Raw genomic sequence first — 25440 nt, 5'->3', positions numbered from 1 at the left:
GACACATCCAAAGTCTGAATAAGGTTGTTTTCTGCTGCTCCAGAGAAGCGGAGACAGAACAATGGATTCAAACTACAAGAAAGAAGATTCCACCTAAACATTAGGAAGAACTTCCTGACAGTAAGAGCTGTTCGGCAGTGGAATTTGCTGCCAAGGAGTGTGGTGGAGTCTCCTTCTTTGGAGGTCTTTAAGCAGAGGCTTGACAGCCATCTGTCAGGAATGCTTTGATGGTGTTTCCTGCTTGGCAGGGGGTTGGACTGGATGGCCCTTGTGGTCTCTTCCAACTCTATGATTCTAAGGAGATGTGTCTGAATTTGGGTGGGTTCACCTTGGGTTCTGAATAGGTGGTCTGTGCAGAAGAGAGGTGAGGGGACAAACTAGCCCTTAATAATCTAATGCTGGATTTTAATGAACAAATGGGCTTCAACAAGCTTCACTTGAGAAGCCAAAGGAGACTGCCAACTGCAAGCTATATCTGCTGACCTTTAAGGTACATTCTAACTTTTGATTCTCCTTGTGGTTTCTAGGAGGTTAGAGACTTGGTGACTATTCCCTGCCCAGGGATCTTTACAAAGGTCTTCAAAACAGCCTGTCCCTTTCCCATCAAAGCTTGATTTAAAGAGGGCGGAAAGAGGCTTCAATTTCTCCACCTAGGACACACACAGATGTTTCTCTTTCAAGCCTCCAAGAATTGAAAGAGAAACGAGTGGTGTGTTTGGTCTGAAGGTGTGTTACAATCTGCACTGGTTAATGAGTGGACCAGAGCTGGATCTAAGGAACAGCCAGAACTTCTACCCTCTTGTATGATCTCAGGTGTGCAGGGCCGGCGCGTCCATATAGCAGGGCCGGTGCTAGGGTTTTTTGTGCCCTAGGCGAGATCACCTTCTGGCGCCCCCCCTCTCAGGGCCGTCTTAAGCATATCTGGCGCTGTGGTGCAAAGATCCCCCCGCCCCCCCCATTTCCCAGAGCTGTCGGCCTTTTGGCTTGCAGGGTGGCATGACGCAGGGTGGCATGACACAGGACTCCCGTGATGCAGGGGGCAATAACCAGAGGCGTAGTAAGGTCAGGTCATCAACAATACACAAATATTAGTCCACGTGCTGATTTCTTACTAAACTGGGACAACCCACAGGATCAGCACATGCATGTTCCCCCAGTACAAAAGAGAGTTGGTGCCCCTGACTCCCCCCCCCTCTCCATTTCAAGTTCAGCACTACGCAAGTCTGTTGGAGTTACTGGTGTCTGCTCAAGCCCACAGGGGAAATGGTGGATAGGGAAGCAGTGGACAAGGTTTAAAGAACAGTTACATAAAGAAGGTATTAGGAGAACGAAAAGGGAAACTGAACATAAGAAAAACCCTGCTGGATCAGGCCAATGGCCCATCTAGTCCAGCATCATGTTCTCATGGTGGGCAAACAGACGTCAGCAAGAAAGGACCTGAGCGCAAGAGCGCCACTACCCTCTTCCTGTGGTTTCCAGCAACTAGCATTCAGAAGCATTAGTGTCTCTGATCATGGAGGCAAGGCATAAACCGTCATAAATAGTGCCACTGATAGCATTATCCTCCATGAAGTGGTCTAATCCTCTTTTAAAGCCATCCAAGTCGGTGGCCATCACAGCCTCCTGGGGGAGGGAACTCCATAGCGTAACTATGTACTGCATAAAGAAGTACTTTCTTTTGCCTGTCCTGAATTTCCCAACATCCAGCTTCACTGGGCATCCATGAGTTCTAGTGTTATGAGGGGAGGGATAAAACTTTCCTCTAGTCCACGGGTGTCAAACACAAGGCCCGGGGGCCAAATCCGGCCCGCCAGACCTCGTCATGTGGCCCGCCGAGCGCCCCAGCCAGCGGGACCCAGCAGCGGGACCTTGCTGCTGAAGCGCCGCACCGACAAAGCGCCGACAAACAGCTGGGGCCTGGGGAGGGGGTAGAAAGGCGGCCGGAGCAGCGCTGCGTGGAGCACCCCGAGCCACAGCAGGAGAAGGAGGAGGCAGCTTGCCGGGTCAGCGCCCAGCAGCGCCGCACAGAGAGTCCCGAGCCTCTGCGACGCAGCAGTGCTCTGTAGCACTTTGAATCCTCCTCCTCCTGCCACACCTCGGAGCCTGGAAACGGCTGCTGCTGCTGCTGCTGAAGCACAGACAAAGCACCCAGCAGCGCCGCGTGGAGGAGGAGGAGGATTCAAAGTGCTACAGAGCTCAGGACTCTCCGTACGGCGCTGCCGGGCACCGCCCCGGCAAGCCGCCGCCTCCTCCTCCTCTTGCCTCACCTCCTCCTCCTCCTCCACAGCTCAGCCTCATGAACGTGAGCTCAGCAGCGGCTCAGCCTCACGAACATGCAACTCTGAGGCTTTACGCACGTCTCCAAAACGGACACCCGCTGCCTCACACTGCACAGGAAATGCTTTTTGCCCCTGGGTCCCTTCGCGCTCTTTTCTGGCGCTGAATCAAGGCGGCGACCCCCCCTTCCCTTTCTTTCTTCCTCTCTCTCGTTCTTATTCTTTCTTTCCCTCTCCTTCCTTCCTTCTTTATCTCTGTCTTCCCTCCCTCTTTCTTTTTCTTTCCTTCTTTATTCCCTTCCTTATTTCCTACTCTTCTTTCTCTCCCCTCTTTCCTTCCTCTCTCCCTCCTGCTCCCTCTTTTCTTCCTTCCTTCCTTCCTTCCTTCCTTCCTTCCTTCCTTCCTTCCTTCCGTCCTTCCGTCCTTCCGTCCTTCCCATCTTTCTTCCTCTCCCTCATTCTTATTCTTTCTTTCCCTCTCCTTCCTTCCTTCTTTATCTCTGTCTTCTCTCCCTCTTTCTTTTTCTTTCCTTCTTTATTCCCTTCCTTATTTCCTACTCTTCTTTCTCTCCCCTCTTTCCTTCCTCTCTCCCTCCTGCTCCCTCTTTTCTTCCTTCCTTCCTTCCTTCCTTCCTTCCTTCCTTCCTTCCTTCCTTCCTTCCTTCCTTCCTTCCGTCCTTCCCATCTTTCTTCCTCTCCCTCATTCTTATTCTTTCTTTCCCTCTCCTTCCTTCCTTCTTTATCTCTGTCTTCTTTCCCTCTTTCTTTTTCTTTCCTTCTTTATTCCCTTCCTTATTGCCTACTCGTCTTTCTGTCCCCTCTTTCCTTCCTCTCTCCCTCCTGCTCCCTCTTTTCTTCCTTCCTTCCTTCCGTCCTTCCCATCTTTCTTCCTCTCCCTCATTCTTATTCTTTCTTTCCCTCTCCTTCCTTCCTTCTTTATCTGTCTTCTCTCCCTCTTTCTTTTTCTTTCCTTCTTTATTCCCTTCCTTATTTCCTACTCTTCTTTCTCTCCCCTCTTTCCTTCCTCTCTCCCTCCCACTCCCTCTTTTCTTCCTTCATCCCTCCCTCTCCTCAGAAACATAGGATGCTGCTTTATACTTCTGGCCCTTAAACCCTGGAACCAGGAGAACAGCTCCAGTGAGTCAACCTCAGCCAGTCCCTTTGGTGAAGGGTGGTGGCTCACTGGCAGAACATCTGTCCTGCATGCAGAAGGACCCCAGCATCTCCAGGTACCAGTAGCTCTGCAAAGCTCCTGCATGAAACCCTAGCAAGCCTCCACCACCCAGTGCAGTTACCAAAAATCATTTTTCAATAAATTGTACAATAATTGTACATTTGAATATCTACTTGCCATTATTCTGACTATGTTAGTTATTACTTACATTATTACAAAAACAGTAATAATTGAATGCAGTGACAATAATTTATGATAATAAAGAGTGGACACATAGTCCTAAAGATACAACCGGCCCTTTGAGGGTGACCAAACTGCTGATGCGGCCCCCGATGAATTTGAGTTTGACACCCCTGCGTCTAGTCACTGACAGATGTCAGCAAGTGATAATTAGAAGAAAGGAATGGAAAATGAAATGGAAAATGATGACAGAGATGCAATACAGGGCAGGGTGGAATACAGATGTGGGAGAAACGAGTTAAGAGAGTCATTCTAGGAAAGGAAGGGAACAGGGTAAAACAAATTAGACAAATTCATGGACAGGAATTCTAGGACACAAATGATGGGTAGGGAAGAACTGGGCAAGAGGTAAGGCATGGGAAAGTCTGGAGTGAAACGCTTAAAATAGGTGTATGATCAGACACGTAAGGAGGGACGTAGCAGAGAACATGGTTACAAGAAACAGGTTGGATGTGAAATACATCTGTGTTTAAAATATGATTGGGGGGGGGGGCGCCAGAAGGAGATCTCGCCTAGGGCGCAAAAAATCCTAGCACCGGCCCTGCAGGTGTGGGGCTGGTGAGTGTGGCTTCTCAAAACATTTTATTTGCAGCAGTATAGCTGCTCTGCTATTTTTGTGTTGATGTGAGCATTTGACCGCCCCCCCCCCAGTGGCAGAGCTTCATGCTCCGCCACTGGGGGGCGGAGAGCAGGCGTGCTGCCCCCAGTGACGTGGCGCACATTCTTGGGGCGGGGCGGGGCGGACGTTTTGGGGGCAGGGCATGCCGTGCGCAGTGACGTGGCGCACATTTTGGGGGCAGGGAGTGCTGTGCGCAGTGCTGTGGCGCGCGTTTTGGGGGCGGGGCAGGCAGCGGCGGTGGTGCCCCTGGGATCGCGTTGCTCGGGGCGCACCGCCCCCACCGCCCCTATCTTCCTACGCCCCTGACCCCCCTTTCTTGTTAAGTATGTTAGCATAGCGTTCATATGATTTTTAGAGTTTCTGTAGGTTTGAATCAGTGTGATACTGATTGTCGACTCCCCTAGAAGCTAAAGCTGTAGTTGTAGTAGTCTGGTCAGAGAAAAGCTTGCACACAAAACCGTAGATTTTTCCTTTTGCGGGAGAATACACAAGCCATTCTTGAGGGTAGGTTTCTCCAGTTACTTTGATGGAATGGAATAAATTCTTTGAGCAGAGCCGGGTGTTATAAACAAAATTTGCCCTTATAAGAGTCCTTTTAGGTTCTCCATCGGTAGGAGAAAATAACAGAGGCCAACCAGAGAATATTGAGAAGCAAAGCAGCGATTAAGCTTGGTCTTTATTGACTGTTGCAACAGGGTGTTCTCTATCTCACAAGAGAAGAGAAGGATCCCTTCCCAAAGTTGTGTCTGCCCCTATATAGACTTTTGAAATTGCCCACCTCCAACTCAAGACCGGCCCCAGAAGCGTCATCAATACATCACAGAAGGGGGGTAGCCCAGGACCAACCCCCCAATACATCACACATACATCACAGAGAGAGGTGGTATCCACCAGAAATCTGAGTACCTTGTTTATCCAGTCTGCCAAGTTATCTGATAATGCCTTCTCTTGCTTACCCTTCCTGGTAGACTGGCCATCCCTTTGAGATGGTAAATACATAGTTGCTGAATCTCTTATGCATATTGATAGCATTTTGATAGTGTGCTCAGCTTAACAGATCCTTGCCAGACTGTATTTACAGTCCAAAGAAAATTGGAAACATTTTCCCATTTCCTTCCTCCTTGCAGAGAATTATCTGAGGTCAGTTTGGGAGAGTCAAAATGGTTTCAGGACTGCCTTCCTGTACCATTTAAGACATGTGCTTTATATATACTGTTATGAACATTTAATTCTGAAGGACCTTTCTCAATCCAGAATAACTAGTAGCATGAACAACTGGTATTTTTATGACTGCGATGCTATAGTTTTCGCAGAGATCGTTTTCTGTTCCCCCCCCCCAATTCTTTAAGATGGTAATGAGTTTGAACTGCTTCTTTTGCTGCAACTATCCTGTGGCATGTTCCTTCATGCCTTGCGTTAATTATTTGCCGGTGGGTCCTGCCACATCACCGTCAGTTTCTCCAGAGGAGTTTGTACTTGTAGTGGTAGTTACTGACAACAGTGCTCCTTGAAAATTTTGGGAGGCTGCATTCTGTATATAAATTGCTTTTTTTCTTCAGTCTGTATGGCTGCTAAGTATAGTCTATTTGATTTTCTTCTGCTTGTAAATACAATCGTTCTGTATCTGAGGGCTGTTTCTGCCTGCTGTGCAAAGCCATCTAAACATTTTGAGTACTGTACAGTGGTACCTTGGTTTAAGAACAGCTTAGTTTATGAACAGCCTGGATTAAGAACGCTGTCAACCCAGAAGGAGGTGTTTTGGTTTGTGAACTTTGCCTTGGAAGCAGAACACGTTCCGCTTCCTGTTGAGTGTGTTCCATTTGTAAATTGAATCCCCCGCTGCTATGGGAAAGCACACCTTGGTTTAAGAACGCTTTGGTTTAAGAATGGACTTGCGGAATGGATTAAGTTCGTAAATCAAGGTACCACTGTATTTCCTTCTGTTCTTTTTGTCGCTTTCGTTTACTAGCACCACTTTCATATTGCTTACTCATTGCTATTTTTGCAAAAAGTCAAAGCGAAATATTATTGTGATTCACAGTGATGTACAAGAAGTCTCACTTGTTCTCAAAACACACACTAGAATGATAGACGGTGATCTGAACAGCTGACTTTATCATTTGATTCTGAGTAGCTTCAAAGCTTTACTAAACAGTAAGTACACACTTGTGTATCTGTCATAGAGTAAAGTTACCAGATTTTTTTCAATGAATCCGGGGACACTTTTCAACTTCAGTTGAAGGGGATGGATTTAGTCAGGGGACTGATTTGTAAATCCAGGGACTCTCCCCGGGAAACAGGGACATCTGGTAACCTTATCGTAGAGCCATAGACTTATGCGTCATGTTTTTAATGTTACTAAGCAACTGGCCCGAGGCAACTTCAATAATAATAATAATAATTATTTATTTATTTATACCCCGCGCATCTGGCTGGGCTTCCCCTGCCACTCTGGGCAGCTTCCAATAAACATTAAAATACATCAAATATCACAGATTAAAAACTTCCCTAAACAGGGCTGCCTTTAGGTATTTTCTAAATGCCAGGAAGTTGTTTATCTCTCTGACCTCTGATGGGAGGGTGTTCCACAGGGCGGGTGCCACTACCGAGAAGGCCCTCTGCCTGGTTCCCTGTAGCTTTGCTTCTCGCAGTGAGGGAACCGCCAGAAGGCCCTCGGCGTTGGACCTCCGTGTCCGGGCAGAACAATGGGGGTGGAGACACTCCTTCAGGTACACTGGACCGAGGCCATTCAGGGCTTTAAAGGTCAGCACCAACACTTTGAATTGTGCTCGGAAACGTACTGGGAGCCAATGTAGGTCTTTCAAGACCAATGTTATGTGGTCTCGGCAGCCGCTCCCAGTCACCAGTCTAGCTGCCGCATTCTGGATTAGTTGTAGTTTCCGGGTCACCTTCAAAGGTAGCCCCACATAGAGCGTATTGCAGTAATCCAAGCGAGAGATAACCAGAGCATGCACCACTCTGGCAAGGCAGTCCGCAGGCAGGTAGAGTCTCAGCCTGCATACCAGATGGAGCTGATAGACAGCTGCCTTGGACACAGAATTGACCTGCACCTCCATGGACAGCTGTGAGTCCAAAATTACTCCCAGGTTGCGCACCTGGTCTTTCAGGGGCACAGTTACCCCGTTTAGGACCAGGGAGTCCTCCACACCTGCCCGCCTCCTGTCCCCAACAAACAGTACTTCTGTCTTGTCAGGATTCAATCTCAATATGATAGCTGCCATCAACTTGCAAGAAAGGAGATTCTGACTAAACATCAGAAAGAACTTTATGACAGTAAGAGCTGTTTGACAGTGGAACGGTCTCCCTCGGGAGGTTGTGGACTCTCCTTCCTTGGAGGTTTTTAAGCAGAGTTCAGATGGGCATCTGTCATGGATGCTTTAGTGGAGATTCCTGCATTGCTAGGGGTTTGATGTCTTCTTGGGAGAAGACATTCGCAGGCAGCTGCCCAGTGAGTCAGCCTCCTTTTACCGCATCTACAGCAATTGGAAGGCCATCATGGACCACTTTGTGAAGGACAAAAAATGCTCTGTGTGTGCCGCACGTTACCCAGGTGCTGCAGAATTGCAGGAGGGGATGCCTGGGGGAAGAAACGGGGAAGGGGATGAAAACTCAGTGAGCATAGCCCTCTTGATTTGCAGGAAGAAGGTCCCCGGGTTCAGCCCAACACAGCAGACTTAGGTGACAGGGGGTGGGAGAGATCTTTCTCACTTTGCTTGAGACCTGAGAGAGCAGCTGCCAGCCAGAAGCAGCAATACTGGGCTACATGGACCCAGATGGGTTAAGGCAGCTTCCTAGGAAATATGAGGAAGAATTTTCTGGCAGCAAGAGCCATTCAAAAGCAGAATGTACTCCCTCGGAAGGTGGTGGGCTCTCAACGGGTTGGATGAGGGATTCTTTAGCTGTGATTCCTGCATTGCATGGGGTTGGACTAGATGACCCTTTGGACCCATCCACCTCTATAGTTCCATGATTCTAAACAGTAAAATCTGCCTGTTTGTTTGTTTTTTAATGGCAAGAGGCTGAGTCTCCCCTAAATTATGAGGCGCTGGGCTACAACACACTCAGCCCACATGTAAATCTGACACTGTCTACTCCTTATACAGTACCAAGAAAAGTTGTGGTGACCATTGTGCGCACTCTGAAATGTGTGATATTTCCTGAGGGCGAATCCACAGTTATAGGATGGCTGAACAATAAAGGTGGGGCTGCTTATTGAAAGAGATTTCTTGAGCCCATTCAGACATGAGAAACTTTGGTTTAACTGAGCTAGTTAAGCAGATATTTATCTACCATCCTGTCTTCTGGTTTATATTATCCTTTTGTTTAATTTTCTTAACACATCAACACTGACGTAGCTTATCTTAGGTATGTATATGCTGAGTAGAATACAATACTGTTTTTATATTCTTTTTTTATTGCCTTTGCATTCTTTTCAGGGGTTTCTCATTTTCCTTGTTCCTCATCCTGATGCGTTTTGATGCCAACCTCTGCAGCAGCTGTTTGGGGCACACCTGACGAAACAGCAGACTCCAGATGAACCCGGGCGACGGACGGTTCGGGACTCGACTCTGACTTTCCGTAACATGTCCTTCAATGTACGGCTTCGGAAGCAGAACTTTGTGCTGACCGTCTGCGTGGTTTTCCTTGTTAGTCTCACTCTTTTGCTACTACAGAGGGCAACCAGGTGAGTTATCTTGGGTCTGTGGGAATTGGGCTGGGAACGGCATAGTTGTGAGTGCTTTTTTGAAATGTCAGACAGTTTCAGAGATAGCCAGACTGCCTGAGATGTCCACTGAGCAAGCACCCCCATATATATATATATATGTATATGTATAGAGTCCTTATGTAGGTTCCCTATCGGTAGGAGAACACAACAGAGGCCAAGCAGAGAATATTGAGAAGTAAAGCAGCTAGTAAGCCTTATCTTTATTAAGCTGTTGCAACAGGGTGCTCACCCCCCCCCCCGCCCCCATGCAGAAGGAGCCTGGGCTTCAATTTCTCTTTCTATCTCTTTTCCTTCTGGTGCGGTGTTATGTAAATAGTATGCTTAGTGTTAAGGTTTAGACTTATTACACATTGTTGTAAGTTTATGTTAATAATAATAATAATAATAATAATAATAATAATAATAATAATTTATTATTTATACCCCGCCCATCTGGCTGGGTTCCCCCAGCTACTCTGGGCAGCTTCCAACAAAACATTAAAATACAGAAATCCATCAAACATTAAAAGCTTCCCTAAACAGGGCTGCCTTAAGATGCCTTCTAAAGGTCTGGTAATTATTGTTCTCTTTGACTTCTGGGGGGTGTGTGTGCGACGAATGACTCCCTCTCTATTACTAAAAAGCGACACAGGAATCCAGAGGTGAAGCCATATACACTCTTCTCGCCTCCTCCAAATAAACCCCTTTTATTCTTGTGGGTTTATAAGTAAAGAGACTCTCCTTCTGGCTCACGTGGCCGGGTATCGAAACCAAAACTCCAGGCTGTTTGATAGAATAACCTCCTGCTACCAGTAAAGGGTCTCACTCGCCTTGATTCCTCCTGTAAAAGCTTGCCCTTTCCACGCTGGCAACTTGTGGACACCCCAGGTTATCTTTCTAAACCTCCTCAGTGTTACTCTAAGACACCAACTTTCGCCTCTTTTCCTGAGGTAAGTTTTGTCCTCTAATGAGTTACCACTTCTGTGAGTCCCGATACCTTGCTGGAAAAATAATGACGATACTTCTTGGCACAAAAGAGAAGAATTTTATTAACCTTAGGACATAGTTGTTTCTTTAATGTTTCATGTGTTTATAAGCTACGTTTCGGTTGTAGATAATCTCTGTCAAACATTTAACATCGAGCCTTCCTGAACTTCATCTAGGTCCCCGCTATCCTAGCCTCTCAACTTTCTTCTTCACACCTACCCACTCCCACTCCCTCTCCTCAACTGACAAAACTGCTGCTCCCTCCTTTTAAACTGGGAACAGTCCCGCCCCCACCAGAATGCTATGTCAGTCAGGCTAGAGGTGGACTAACTCTTTTCCCACCAGGTAGGAATAAATATTTCAAAACCGTGCCAATATGTTACAGAGGGCATTCGGACCAGAGGCGTCCTTCCCATAAGGGCTAGTGGCTCGTTGCGCCAGGGCGCCGGCCTCTCAGGGGCGCCCCAGCATTGGCGGGGTGCAACGAGCCACTAAGCCCTATGGCTCCGCCGCCCCGTTCCCTCGCCTACCTGCCTGCCTGTGCCGGCCCCGAGTGGCCTGCTGGGGCGGGCAGAGAAGCGCCAGGTGGGCACACAGGCGGGCAAGCCGGGACGCTGGGCGAGGAGAGGCTGGAGCAGACGCCACCGAGGGGCCAGCGCAGCTGGCAAGCTCACGGCGCCACACAGGGAGGAGGTGCCTCTCTCTCAGTTTGCAGAGAAGGGCTGGAGAGGGGGACCGCTTCTCCCACTTGCAGGACCCTCCTTGACCAGCCACCCTGGGAAGCCCTGCATTGGGTGTGGGGCAGGCGAGGACCCCTCAGCCACAGCTGGCCCTGCAAGCAAGCTCCCCTCTCCGTTTTCCACCGAGATTCCGGTTGCGGGGGATGGAAGCATCGGCTTGGAAGAGACCCCCTCTCTCTGTCGTGCGCGCTGTGTCCAGTAATTTTCAAAGGGTTTTGCAGCTAAGAGCCTCCTTCCCCCGCGTGCAACCATATTGTGAGGGAGCTGCTCTAGAGCAACCCCATTGAACCCGTTGTGACTTGAGACTCAACAAGCATGGGATCTGGCTGCAAGTTTGAATTCAATGGAGGATACCTCCCAAGACAGTATGCGGAGGATTACACTGTTCTGTAACAGTGGCTGCGGGTTTCCAGCAGCGAGAGCACCACCAGCAGCGGGCTGTAGTGAGGCAACCCCAACGGCACCCTCTGCCCCAGGCTAAATTTTGGGAAAGGGAGGGGCGCTGGATGTGCTTAAGACGGCCCTGGGCGTTCCACAGGACGGGTGCCACTACCGAGAAGGCCCTCTGCCTGGTTCCCTGTAACTTGGCTTCTTGTAGCGAGGGAACCGCCAGAAGGCCCTCGGCACTGGACCTCAGTGTCCGGACAAAGCGATGGGGGTGGAGATGCTCCTTCAGGTCTGCTGCAACTGGATTTCTTATGGACAGTTCCAGTCCTGAATGTATTGGATTTGTGACCATTATGCTCATTTGCCTTCAGTAGCAGTAAAGCTCTGCTGAATGAAATACAATTGCTTCTGGTCTATTTTGGGGGAGAATCTTGTAACATGTTTAAGTTTTTACTCTGCTAACTAGCAACTAATGGAGACCAATTGAAAAATAAGAGACTTCCCTTCTTTTGGATACATATTGGACGCAATTACATTCAGTTGTTCTTCAGTAGAGCAACTTTGAAATACAACTTGACATGACAGAGTGATATCTGGCAGGGTAGCAAAAATTGTGGAAAGTAGATTTAAAATTTACAGATTGTTCTCTTTTGAAGGAAAACTGCATGAAAATGATGTATAGATGGTATATTACACCAGTAAAAATGGCAAAAATGTACAAAACTGGGTTAAATAAATGTTGGAAATGTAAAGAAAAAGAAGGGAGCTTTTATCATATGTGGTGGGAATTTAGAGAAGTCAAAAAAAATTGGGAGATGATATATAATGAACTGAAAAAAATGTTTAAAAGGACATTTATTAAAAAAAACAGAAGGATTCTTGTTAGGAATTTTAGGACAAGACCTGCAAGGAAAACAAAGAACTTATTCATGTATGCTACAAGAGTTTTGTTAGCACAAGGATGGAAGAATGGAAGAAGTCCCCAACAAAAGAACAATGGCAAGGAAAACCGATGAGCTATGCAGAACTGGCAAAATGAACATATAAATTATGTAAAAAGGACAATTCACTTTAGGGGTTCTCGTTTTTCTTGTTCCTCATCCTGATGTGTTTTGATGCCAACCTCTGCAGCAGCTGTTCGGGGCACACCTGGCGAAACAGCAGACTCCAGATGAACCCGGGCGACGGACGGTTCGGGTCTCAACTCTGACTTTCCATAACATGTCCTTCAATTTACGGCTTCGGAAGCAGAACGTAGCGCTGACCGTCTGCGTGGTTTTCCTTGTTAGTCTCACTCTTTCGATGCTACAGAGGGTAGCCAGGTGAGTTATCTGGGGTCTGTGGGAATTGGGCTGGGAACGGCATAGATGTGAGCGCTTTTTTGAAATGTCAAACAGTATCAGAGATAGCCAGACTGCCTGAGATGCCCACTGAGGCAAGCACCCCCATGTGTGTGTGTGTGTGTGTGTGTGCGCGCGCGTGCGTGTGTGCCTGATCTTTATTAAGCTGTTGCAACAGGGTGCTCACCCCACCCCCCACTCCTATGCAGGAGGGAGAAGGAACCCAGAACATTGGTATGCAAGCGCTTATATAGACTTTTGAAATTGCCACCCTGTAGCTCAAGGCCGCCCTGCAATACATCATACGTACATTACCGAAGGGGAGGGCTACAGCAGAAAACCTGTCTGCCAGGATACCTAATAATGGTCACTGACTGCTTTTACCTGGGCATCCTGGCTATTCTTATGCACAGACAGGCGGAGTCCCCGGACCCCAGGCAACCCCCGGGTGAAATAATGACTCAAGACAACGTGTTATGGGATTAAAATTGGCCACAACTTTATTAAGAGTCACATGTAGGGAGACCTCGGCTCAGGCATTGGGCGTTTACCCTTCCCAGTCCCCAGCCGGGGATCTGGGGGACTTCAGGGTTATCCAGAATGTATGGGGGTTGGGCTGGCTCTGGAGAACATATGTTCAAGCAGAGAGAGTGCCCCTGTTCGGCGCCGCTGGAGGGGGAGAGCAATGACAACCACTCAGTGTATGGCCAATGCCTCCCCCCCCCCAAGACCCCTTTAACGGGGTAACCCTGATCTTGACGCCACAAAGGGGGTGAGGTCTACAGCAGAAAACCTGTCTGCCAGGATACCTGATAATGGTCACTGATTGCTTTTACCTGGGCATCCTGGCCATTCTTTTGTGGTGGTAAATACTTGGTTCCTGAATCTCTTATGCATATTGATAGTGTGCTCAGTTTAACAGATACTTACCAGACTGCATTTACAGGGAGGTGTAAGCTCCTACAGTCCAAAGACAATTTGAAAGCTTTTCCCATTTCCTACCTCCTTGCAGAGAAATATTTGAGGTCAATTTGGGAGAGTCAAAATGGCTTCAGGATTGTTCTCCTGTACTTATTGAGACATGTGGTTTATATACTTATGTAGGTGTTTGCCTTGTACATTTATGAACATTTATATTATATCTTAGACCTTATAATTCTCATAACAAGAGGAAAACCTGTAGACCACATGGAGCTCCGAGAGCCTTCTTTAAAAACTTGAGTTGTTTTAACAAGGGGAAGTGCAAATGGGCTTCAGCAGAGTCTGTTGCAACGATGAGCTCTGAAATTAATCCCAGCGCCGTGTGTGGTTCTTTCCCCCTGCAGAGAGAAGACTATGTTAAGACAAAAGTGCCGGGAATTGAATCGGTTATTTGAAGTAAGGGAATTCTCCCAGAGGTGAGTCTTTCTGGTTAGCCTGGCAAATCTTTAGTTGTGTCTGGCGCGTCAACTTGAGGTGCGCCAACTCGAGGGGGTCAAAGGTGCCAGTTTGCATTTCTTAGTACAGAAAGTATTGATCAGATGTGTGGATATTCTGCTTAATTCAAGAGGGCTCTGGAAGCTTATCTATATGAAAGAAACAAGCAGAAGGTTCATGATGTTTGGGAAATTCCTTCAGAGAAGCTGGCTTAAACTGGTTCTCTTATCTCTTCTGTCACGGTCATGCTGACTATAATAGTAAGGCCAAAAGGAGCCTGGGCTTCACTTTCTCTTTCTATCTCTTTTCCTTCTGGTGTGGTATTCTGTACATAGTATGCTTAGTGCAGGCATCCCCAAACTGCGGCCCTCCAGATGTTTTGGCCTACAACTCCCATGATCCCTAGCTAAAAGGACCAGTGGTCAGGGATGATGGGAATTGTAGTCCAAAACATCTGGAAGGCTGAAGTTTGGGGATGCCTGGCTTAGTGTTAACGTTTAGACATACTGGTATTACACATTGTTGTAAGTTTAAGTTAAATCTGTTGCAACTGGATTTCTTATGGACAGTTCCAGTCCTGAATGTATTGCATTTGTGACCATTATGCTCACTTGCCTTCAGTAGCAGCAAAGCTCTGCTGGATGAAATACAATTGCTTCTGGTCTATTTTGGGGGAGAATCCTGCGATGTGTTTAAGTTTTTACTCTGCTAACTACCGTGTACGTCAGAGTTCTGCTCTGGATCATTTTGAGTAGAATTCCACGACAAAAGGCACCTGGCCCGTCTCTATATTTGCTTGAGACATCACGTGAGCCCAACACACTCTGGGCCTACACAATCTTGGGGGCGACCTGGCACCTCTACATTGTGCGATCTGTTATTGCCAAATTTCTTTACTTCCCTGAAGAAGCATCATCCCTCCATGACTTCCAGCCCCCCGGACCTCTTGTGGAGGAGGCAATCAAAGAAGAAGGGCCTCAGAAGATGATCTCTGGGTCCGGTTAGGAACCGTTAGGTTCATATGGAAAGAGGGATGAACTCTGAAAGTAGTCATTAGTAATCTCTCTCTCTCTCTCTCTCTCTCTCTCTCTCTCTCTCTCTCTCTCTCTCTCTCTCTCTCTGGCAGTGCTCAATTCAGCATGACAGCCAGCGATGAGGAGAGGATTCGTGTTGTCAAAACGTGGAAACTTCCTCAAAAAGATAAGGGCATTCTGGAGCATGTGCTACTCACTCAGGAGTGCCCTTGGAAACCCAATCCTGCAGCAATGGCCCAATACAGGTAAAGCCATTCACTCACCTGTTCAGAGAGACACCTGGAAAGACAGACAGCAATGGTTGTATATGCTGTTGTTAGACTCCTCCAGCCAGAAGCCTGGCTGCTGCATTCTGCATTAGCAGCAGCTCCCAGACCAACCCCACATAGCCCCACATGGAGCATGTTACAGTAATCCAGTCTCATAGGTTACCAGTGATCTAGAGAGAGGTTTGGGAGAGAGATCCTTACTCTCTCGTAGCAGAATTAGGCACAATGGTGATTGCTCCAAGCACATTCAAACTTGGTTAGATTTTGCACCTGCCCCCCCCTTACACCTTTAAACAAACATTCTGCATGAAAATACTTAGGCTAGAATAAATCACATAGTTTAATCAAAGCATTTCTAGAAGCTACATTAAACAAGTCTGTTGGCGGTAAAACAAAGATGAAAAAGGTTCTGAAAGACTTTAAAAGAAAACCACTTTGTTTCCACACAAAAAGTATCGGGCAATCTTTAGGTTAGAAGATGCAGGCTGTAAAATCTCCCTTTCGGGGAGATTCAGTTCACTGGGGTTGTTGTTGTCTTTTGCTGTTGGGGGCCTTAGCCACACGGCTCCTTCTTTGCTTATTCTATAAAGCATGAAGAGAAAAGGCAAGAATGGGAGGGAAGAAACAAAGGGCTGCAGGGAGCCTGCTAAGCTCTACCCCCACTGGCTACCTGACCTCAGGTAAACTCCATGCACGGAAGTGTGAGGCAGTAACTGTATTACAACAAGTGCCTAGACTACTGTAGACAAGCTATCTCTCTGTCCAAGAATGGACAAAGCTGGTAACAACAACAACAAATATTTTATTATTTATACCCCACCCATCTGGCTGGGTTTCCCCAGCCACTCTGGGCGGATCACAACAACAACAACAACAACAACATAATGCAATAAAACATCAAACATTAAAAACTTCCCTAAACAGGGCTGCCTTCAGATGTCTTCTAAAAGTCAGATAGCTGCTTATTTCCTTGACATCTGTTGGAAGGGAGTTCCTATAGGGCAGGTGCCACTACCAAGAAGCCCTCTGCCTGATTCCCTATAACTTCACTTCTCGCAGTAAGGGAAACGCCAGAAGGCTCTTGGAGCTGGACCTCAGTGTCCGGGCAGAATGATGGGTGGAGACGCTCCTTCAGGGATACTGGGCTGAGGCCGTTTAGGGCTTTAAAGGTCAGCACCAACACTTTGAATTGTGCTTGGAAACGTACTGGGAGCCAATGTAGGTTTTTCAAGACTGGTGTTATGTGGTCTTGGCAGCCACTCCCAGTCACCAGTCTAGCCACCGCATTCTGGATTAGTTGTAGTTTCCGGTCACCACGTAGAGCGCGTTGCAGTAGTCCAAGCGGGAGATAACCAGATCATGCACCACTCTGGCAAGACAGTCCGCGGGCAGGTAGGGTCTCAGCCTGCATACCAGATGGAGATGGTAGTCAGCTGCCTTGGACACAAAATTGACCTGCGCCTCCATGGGCAGCTGGTAAAAGTGTCACACCTAGTCGCTGAGGTCACTTAACATAAAACCATCAGAAGAGATCAGGCCAAAGACTCATCTAATCCAGGTTCCTGTTCTCAGAGTGGCCAACCCAATGCCTGTAGGGGGTCTGCAAGCAGGATCTGAGTGGAACAGCACCCTCATCCTATTGTGATTCTCGGTAACTAGTGTTCAGAGGTGCCCCCCCCCCGCAACCCCCTGCCCCAAAGGGCTTAGGGGGAGCATAAGTTATTTCCTTCACAGCGTCACCCTAATCCACCTCTCCTCCCATTTGCAGGGCAGAACTGGGCCAACGTTGCAATGCTTCCTTCTCAATAGTCTTAACCAAGGAAAACACGCCGCTGGGATCCAGCATCACCTTTGACGGAATGAAAGGAATGGCGTTTCCGGCGAGCGCTGAGCTGGTGGACTTGCTGCCGGAGGTGGGGGAGGGGTATTTGGGGTGGGGGTGGGCAGAGGAACCTTTGGCTCACAGGTCTCCCCTGGCCTGCCTGGCCTCCCCTTTGTGGTCCACACCATCCTGCCCTATACCTGATGCCACCTATGAGCCTTGTTTTTGTGGGATCATTTCTGGGGATGTGCAAAGGATTCTTGCAGTGATGCACTCAACCACCTGCTCATTAGACCCCAGCCAGATCGGCGGGGTATAATAATAATTATCCTATATAATAAAGTGGAAGTGTCTCTGCGTCCAGTCCCTGTGTCCCTGGGTTTGCACTACTGCGCATGTGCCCCACGGACACAGGGATTGGACGCAGAGACTGGACGTACACGCGCGCACACTCTCCCAACCCCCCTGAACGGTGTTGAGAGGACATAATGGAAGGCACCATTGGGAAAAAAGGAAAGAAAGGTGGAGTTATGAGAAGGGGGTAGTGTCCGAAGAGGAAAGGAGACAAAATTGTGAGGGAAATTGGCGACGGTTTGGGTGGGGGGAGAGTCCGACCGTGAGGGCAAGGGGAAGTTGCCCCATGTCGGACCTCCTGCCTGCCTCCTTCCCTCCCTCGCCCTCTTGCCCTTCAAGCTCTGGCCGCCACTCCCTGCTCGACTGGAGGGAAGCGCAGCCGCAATTTCCCTCTCTCACGGCTGCTTCTTTTCCCCTTAGCTTACGCAGGCAGCGCATCCCGGAGAAGCCCCGCTCGCTTCTCTCTCTCGCGCGCGCGCACACGCAAAAACCGCCCGCCGCCACAGCAAACCACCCAGGGGGAGCCTGGGGCCCTCGATGCACATCCCTGCCGGTGGAGGCCTGCGTGGTCTCAGGGCTTCCCCTCCATTCCTGCCCGGCTAGCACCCGTTTACTTAACAGGCTGAATGACACTAGTAATAATAATAATTTATTATTTATACCCCGCCCATCTGGCCGGGTTCCCCCAGCCACTCTGGGCGGCTTCCAACAAAACATTAAAATACAGAAACCCATCAAACATTAAAAGCTTCCCTAAGCAGGGCTGCCTTAAGATGCCTTCTAAAGGTCTGGTAATTGTTGTTGTCTTTGACCTCTGGTGGGAGGGCATTCCACAGGGCGGGTGCCACTACCGAGAAGGCCCTCTGCCTGGTTCCTTGTAACTTGGCTTCTCGTAGCGAGGGAACCGCCAGAAGGCCGTCGGCGCTGGACCTCAGTATAAATAAAATACAATCATCATCACCCCATCATCCTTATTAAAGCTTATTAGCTTATTGGAGCTAGCCAGGGCGGGGTGACTAAAGGGGTCAAAGGCATGGTCAACATATCCTTGCATGAGGGAATGGCACCTGTCACCCAGCCAGATGTGTTGTGTACAAATAATAAAACTGTTGTTGTTGTTGAGGCCATGGTGAATCTGTTCCTCAAAAAGCCCACCCTAGACCCAATGGAGGGTAACACCCATAAACCAGTTGCCAATATCCCTTTCTTGGCAACGGTGGTTGTGGAGCTGGCATCTTGGGAAGATGCACTACAACAAATTTGTCCAACTTTTGGAGACCCAAAACTGGGGTGTGCGTCTTCCGGGAGTGAGTTACGTGACCTGTGCCTCACTCTCACCCTGAAAAAGTCCTTTTTTGATGGGGGGGGGCGCGCGTTTGCACCCAAAATGGCTGCTGCGATCTTGCGTGGAAAAATGGGCTGTCCGTTTCCCCCCCTGGGGGCGCTTGGCAGGTATGCTACAATCTGGGTTTGGCTTGGCTTTGGAATGGAGCCTTTAGCATCATCAAGTCCTGTGGAACTCTCTGCCACGAGAGATTCACCAAGTGAATTATGTGTCAACTTTTAAATGCCTGCTGGAAACTTTTCTGTTCTGCCAGGCCTTTGTAGGCAATTCAGAGTACATCCACCCATAATGGTTTATGGAGGTTTGCTTTTAGTTTTAACTTTTTATAACATTAGTGCTTGGCTTTATGCTTTTATATTGTAAAACGCTGTGATATATTTTTATGACACAGCATGATATCAAAAATTTTATACAGTACATGAAAATAATTCCCCACTCCTGAGTTAAAGGGTAACAGAATCCTGGTGATCTAAGCCAGTATGTTTTTTATTAAGATTATTTCTCTCCTGCACTCCCAAAAATCTAGAGGTCACCCTTCTCAGACTCCCGGTATAGGCACTGTGCTGTAGTGGGCAATGGCGGAATTCTACGAAACAGCAGCTGTGGTCAGGAGATAGACCGGGCAGATCTAGTAATCAGGTAACGTATTTCTTCCTTTTCGAGGGAAACAGGTGGGAATCACAGATAATACAGGGTCCTTTTACAGTGTTCACTCCCCGGTGGACTTGGTTTTTTTGTTTTGTTTTACTCAGAAGTAAGTAACATTTAACTGGCAGTTTCCCCATTATTTTAAAAGAGCATTTGGGCCGAGTGGTAAAATTCATGCTTTGCATATGGAATGTCCCAGGTTCAGCCCCTGCTTTTTTCAGTTTTAAAGGCAATGGGAAAGATCCACCCATGCCTGAGATTGTGGAAAGCTGCTGCCAGTCAGAGTAGACAATATTGAGCTAGATAGACAGGTGGTTGGCCCTTGTTTAATGGGGCTCCCTATGTTTCTAATATAGGAAGCACCCTAATGCCGAGCCCATGTATGTAGCCAGTGTCATCAACATTGACCAGCAGCGCACCTCCAAGGTCTTGGGCAGAATTCTGCTCCTTGTATCTTCTTGTTCCTGTTAACTTGTAAGTGAGGTTCAGGGCCATCTTAACCATATCTGGCGCTCTGGTGCCAAGATCCCTCCGGCGCACCCCGTGAGTGAGGCGGGCAGGAGGGGCGCACAGGGAGCTGAGAGGCGCGGAGGAGGCAGCCCCAGGCTCGCGCTCCCTGCGCGCCTCCGGAGAGCGGCCTGAAGCCGCTCAAAAACTGAGAGGCGCAGAGGAGGCGGCCCCAGGCTCCTGCTCGCTGCGCGAAGCTCTGGAGGCGTGCGGGGAGCACGAGCCTGGGGCCGCCGCGCTGCACCTCTCAGCTGTTCAGGTGGCCCGAGGCCAGCGCTCCCCGCGCGCCTCTGGAGAGTGGCCTGAAGCCGCTCAACAGCTGAGACAGAGGCGCGGCAGAGGCGGCCCCAGGCTCACGCTCCCCGCGCGCCTCTGGAGAGCTGCCTGAAGCTGCTCAACAGCAGAGGCACGCGGAGGCAGGCACCAGAATTCGGCGCCCCTTCCACGCCCCTGATGGCCAGGCGCCCTGGCGCCTTGCACCACCCAGCCCAAGCCTAGGGACGGCCCTGGTGATGTTACAGGGGACCAGACAGAGGGCCTTCTCAGTAGTGGCACCCACCCTGTGGAACGGTCTTCCAATAGATGTCAAGGAAATAAGCAGCTATCCTACTTTTAAAAGACATCTGAAGACAGCCCTGTTTAGGGAATTTTTTGATATTTAATGCTGTATTGATTGGGAGCCGCCCAGAGTGGCAGTGGAGACTCAGCCAGATGGGCGGGGTACAAATAATAAATGATTATGATTATGATTACTTCCGGTCTTTGCATTCCAAAATTCACCCATCATTAGTTAGTCGTGTCTCTTGCAGGAGCTGAACCTTTCATTATTGGCTTCTTCTTTCCCGCCAGAGCAATTGCTCATTTAAATACACTTAAAAAGGAGACAACAAAGGAGCAATTCGCTGCAAAGAGTTAAGCAGAGAGAGAGAGAGAGAGAGAGAGAGAGAGAAACGGAGCTCAGAGAACAGAACCGCCAGTTTAGCAGCTGATTTAGGAATGCTGCAGTCAGTGAACAGGAAGCAACTAAATACAAAGGTAGAAGCTCCATTAAAAGGGGGAAGCTATTAAAGAAATGGTAGATTGGGAAAGCATAAATACTACTGGGTGAGTTCACACTGGATGGCCTGACACTGTTGTTGGGTTTTAAGAAAAGGAGGAAAAAGATATCTAATGAAATGAAAAGGAAATTTAAAATAACGTTCGTAAAGAAAACCAAAAGCTTTTCTCTTGGGAATTATAGGGACAGAACAACCTAAATTGTATAGAAATTTATTCAGGTATGTGACTACAGCGGCAAGAATGTTACTTGCCCAAAAATGGAAAGAAGAAACCCCAGCAAAGGAAGAATGGATACAAAAACTTATGGAATATGCAGAAATGGCGAAACTTACTGGAAGAATAAGAAATCAAGATAGCAAACTTTTTTATATAAAAGAATGGAAATGGTTTATTCAATATTTACAGATGAATTGTAAACAGATAAAAACATTGGCAGGGTCATTGTAATAACCTGCAGTTTCATAAGAGTATGTATATTTAAAGAAGATGACTAAATGAACAAATTGAGTTAATTTGGATATGCAGAAGATATTTAAAAAAATATTTCAGGAACTACAGAAAGCGGGGGAAGGAAGTCAAGTTTTGAAATGTCAAAATGACTGTAAAATTAGTGAAATGTATAAATTTGAAAAGTATAAATAAAAATTAAAAAAGGGAAAAAAGAAACCTTCACAAATCAAGCCTGGAAAAAAGATGCAGAGATAGCATGAAGAGCTCTGGAATGTGATGTGTTGGCCGTTTCGTTGCCTGGATTCTCCATGATGCCTGTCTGAATGAAAGTTCCCCAACAGTTACACAAGAGCTGATTCTGTTTTTCCACTTTCTCCCTCCGATCCAGGTTCAACCTGCCTCCCATGAATTTCTCTGAAGACGTGGGAACCAAGTCAGACCTGGTGACTTTAAACCCCAGCATCCTTCATGAAAAGTAAGGAAAAGATCCGAGAATGTGCTGGCTGTGTCATAATTTAAGCCATGGGTAGGCAAACTAAGGCCCGGGGGCCAGATTCAGCCCAATCGCCTTCTCAATCCGGCCCGCAGACGGTCTGGGAATCAGCATGTTTTTACATGAGTAGAATGTGTCCTTTTATTTAAAATGCATCTCTGGGTTATTTGTGGGGCCTGCCTGGTGTTTTTACACGAGTAGAATGTGTGCTTTTACTTAAAATGCATCTCTGGGTTATTTGTGGGGCATAGGATAGGAATTCATTCATTCTCCCCCCCCCCCCACGCTAAAATATAGTCCGGCCCCCCACAAGGTCTGAGGGACAGTGGACCAGCCCCCTGCTGAAAAAGTTTGCTGACCCTTGATAAGTGGTTGTAGGAAGCAGTAAGGATGCTCTACCCAGCGGCCTGTGCCTCCTGCTCTGCATACAGCAGGTCCCGGGTTCAATCCCTGGCGTCTCCAAGTAGGGCTGGCAGGGGCTCCTCCCTAAAAACCTGGGGAGCACCTGCCAGTCAGTGCAGGCACTACTAAGCTAGAGAGGCCAATGGTTTGACTCGGTCCTCCTGTGTATTTAAGATTCATCGTTAAATGCGTAATTTATCTCCATGTAGGCGTACAAAAACATGTTTTATCTTAGTGTAAACATTTCAAATACTTCATAAAACCCAAAGGATAATTATGGCCATGCCCACACACCACACATGAAAAACACACCGCTCCCCGCAAAGAATCCTGGGAGCTGTAGTTTGCTAAGGGTGCTAGGAATTGTAGAATGGATACAGGAACTTATGGAATATGCAGAAATGGTGAAACTTACTGGAAGAATAAGAAATCAAGATAACAAATCTTTTACAAAAGAATGGAAATGGCTTATTGCGTATTTACAGATAAACTATAAACAGATAAAAACATTGGCAGGATCATTGTAATAACCTGCAGTTTGATAAGAGTATATATTTAAAGAAGACCAATAAATGAACAAATTGAGTTAATTTGGATATACAGAAGATATTAAAAATAAATTCAAGGAACCATAGAAAGAGGGGGAAGGAAGTCAAGTTTTGAAATGGCAAAATGATTGTAAAATTAGTGAAATGTATATACTTGAAAAGTATGAATGAATGAATGAATGAATGGTGCTGGGAATTGTGCTGTGTGAGAGGCTGTATGCTTTGAATGTGCCTTAGGGCAGATCCACCCCATACAGGTGAAACTCGGAAAATTAGAATATCGTTGAAAAGTGCATTGATTTCAGTAATGCAACTTATTATTTTTCTTTTAATTTTTACAAATGCTTTCTTTTGGAAATTCCACAGTAATAAAACAAATAGTTACAATAATACAAAAATAAACACCGCTATTACATTTCATTAATTACATTCCATTTATAATTGACCCGCCTAACGGCAAATAATTACAATTACAACAAATAAAGGCTTGGCATATCTTGCTTTGCATGTCATGCATCTATCTCATATATTGGTTTCACCTTTTAAGATGCATTACTGAAATAAATGCACTTTTCGACAATATTCTAATTTTCCGAGTTTCACCTGTATGTTTAAAGCACATCAAGTGCACATTTAAAGCCCATGACTTCCCCCAAAGAACTCTGGGAATTGTACTATCCCTCTCGCACAGCTACAGTTCACAGTACCCATCACAAACTACCGTTCCCAGGATTCTTTAAATGTTTGGTGCGGCTGCCCCCACAGCTCCAATCCGTGTTGCATTTCGGGAGGTGCTGATGAGATCAGCTGGCTTAGAAACTGCAGATAGGATGAAATTGCTCCTCCACACTTAGAAGAGCGTGGCTTGATCGTTTTGTTCCTTCCCCCTTCTCCTGCAGATTCAAAAGACTGTCGGACCGCCGGAAGCCTTTTGCCGATTCCCTGCGCCTTTATGGGGACGCTTTCTTCCTCATTCCTGCCTTCTCCTTCCTGGGAAACACTGATGTCAGCTACCGTGCTCTGTACACCATGGAAGACTTTGGTTTCGCTCAGCGAGCTCTCTTCCTGAACCCCCATTACCTGTCCCCCCTGGGTAGGTACTGGAAGTTGAGGGGCTTAGGGCCCAAACGCCTCTCCTCCGGCTTCATGTTCACCAGTATGGCTCTGGAGTTGTGTGAGAGCATCACTCTTTACGGATTCTGGCCTTTCCAACACGACCTGGAGAACCAGCCCATTCTTCACCATTACTACGACAACAGGCTGCCCAAGCAGGGGGTTCACGAGATGCCAAGAGAGTTTTCCCAATATCTACACATGTACGCCCAGGGGGTGCTGCGCTTACGGCTTGGCAAGTGTCCTTGAGAGGGGAGCTTCCATCTGAATGGGCAAGGGGGTGACCGGGTGTCTCCTGAGCCGCGGAAGAACAGGCAGCACAAATTATGGCACCAGGTTGCAATGCTCAGCGAAGCTGGAAGGCAGTAGTGCAGACAGCCCAAAGGAGCGTTTTGTTGACGCAATCGAAGGCCGCTCATTCAAATCAGAAGACCTTTCCCACCCCCCTGGATGTGTTAAGGAACACGAGTTATGTTAAAACCTTTCGATAATACATTATTTACAATCAGTTTTGCCTTCTGTTCTGAATAGATTACACCAGGCATGTCCAACAGGTAGATCGTGATCTACCAGTAGATCACTGGATGTCTGTGGTAGATCATGGGTAGATCACTGGCTCCCCCAAAGAAGCTTAACAACTTTCAACTTTTACCTGAACCCCCCCAAAACGGGGCTCTCCTCCTCCCTAATAAGCTCAACCTGAACCCCAAAAATGGGGGTAGATCACTGCCAGTTTTTAACTCTGTGAGTAGATCGCAGTCTCTTGGGAGTTGGCCACTCCTGGATTACACCAATACCTCTTAAGAGTCTCTCTCCTATTCCCATTATGTCTAAAATCTTTTCCATAAATTTCCATGATATGTTGTTGAAGGCTTTTTCAGCGTCCACAAATATCAACGCCGCTTTCTTATCTATTCTGGTCTCTAGATATTCAATTATGTCAACCACAGTTTCTCTACATTATCCCTCATCTGCCGACCAGGTAAAAATCCAGCTTGGTCTTTATGGATTGTCTCATTTAACGCCATTTTCAATCTACTTGCCATAATATCCACGAAAAGTTTATACCGTAATCAACTAGCTGGCCCGGCCATGCATTGCTGTGGCTCATCCCTGTGACTCCCCCAACTCTGTCCCGACCCATGACCTATTCTGTCCTCTCCCCCCCACCCCCCCTGGTTCATCCCTGTGACTGGCCACACCCTGTCCCATCCCATGACCTATCCCGCCCCCTCCTCCCCACACCCCGGCTCATTCCTGTGATTGGCCCCACTCTGTCCCGACCCATGAGCTATCCCACCCCCTCAGCCCAGTCTGTAAAGGTGAACTGAGAGGCTGTGGAGAGGGAGGCTTTCCTAGCTGCAGTACCAGTGTAGCCGTTGCTAGAGGGCGCTGTTTTGCAACCTCTCTTGTGCTCCCAGCATGTCCGTTTTGTGTTTGGGAGCAGTGAGTTTTACCTGCTTTACCTGCCATAGGTGTGTCTTCTGGCCA

General features: G+C 47.6%; 1 protein-coding gene across 3 annotated transcripts; it reads left to right on the top strand.

Moving 5' to 3' along the window:
• Nucleotides 1-8: 8 nt before the first annotated feature.
• LOC118095396 (alpha-2,8-sialyltransferase 8F-like) lies at nucleotides 9-24862 on the top strand. 3 transcript variants are annotated; one of them, XM_035136624.3, is made up of 9 exons: nucleotides 9-120; nucleotides 8767-9014; nucleotides 12281-12471; nucleotides 13815-13886; nucleotides 15032-15184; nucleotides 16977-17121; nucleotides 19256-19368; nucleotides 21782-21868; nucleotides 23736-24862. In XM_035136624.3, exons 3-9 carry the CDS (start codon nucleotides 12371-12373, stop codon nucleotides 24196-24198), a joined length of 1134 nt encoding a protein of 377 aa, XP_034992515.2. In that variant the 5' UTR covers nucleotides 9-120; nucleotides 8767-9014; nucleotides 12281-12370; the 3' UTR covers nucleotides 24199-24862. The 3 variants fall into 3 exon arrangements, with proteins under 3 accessions (XP_034992515.2, XP_034992513.2, XP_088511995.1); XM_035136622.3 differs by lacking the exon at nucleotides 9-120 and adding an exon at nucleotides 5224-6463; XM_088655869.1 differs by lacking the exons at nucleotides 9-120; nucleotides 8767-9014 and having other exon boundaries at nucleotides 12267-12471; nucleotides 23736-24861.
• The last annotated feature ends 578 nt before the right edge of the window (nucleotides 24863-25440 follow it).

Source organism: Zootoca vivipara, chromosome 12 (genome assembly GCF_965207765.1).
Source record: "Zootoca vivipara chromosome 12, rZooViv2.hap1.1, whole genome shotgun sequence".
In the NCBI taxonomy this organism is placed as follows: domain Eukaryota; kingdom Metazoa; phylum Chordata; class Lepidosauria; order Squamata; family Lacertidae; genus Zootoca; species Zootoca vivipara.
The sequence above is the reverse complement of the archived record's forward strand: the minus strand, read 5'-3'. Positions and strand labels throughout refer to the sequence as shown.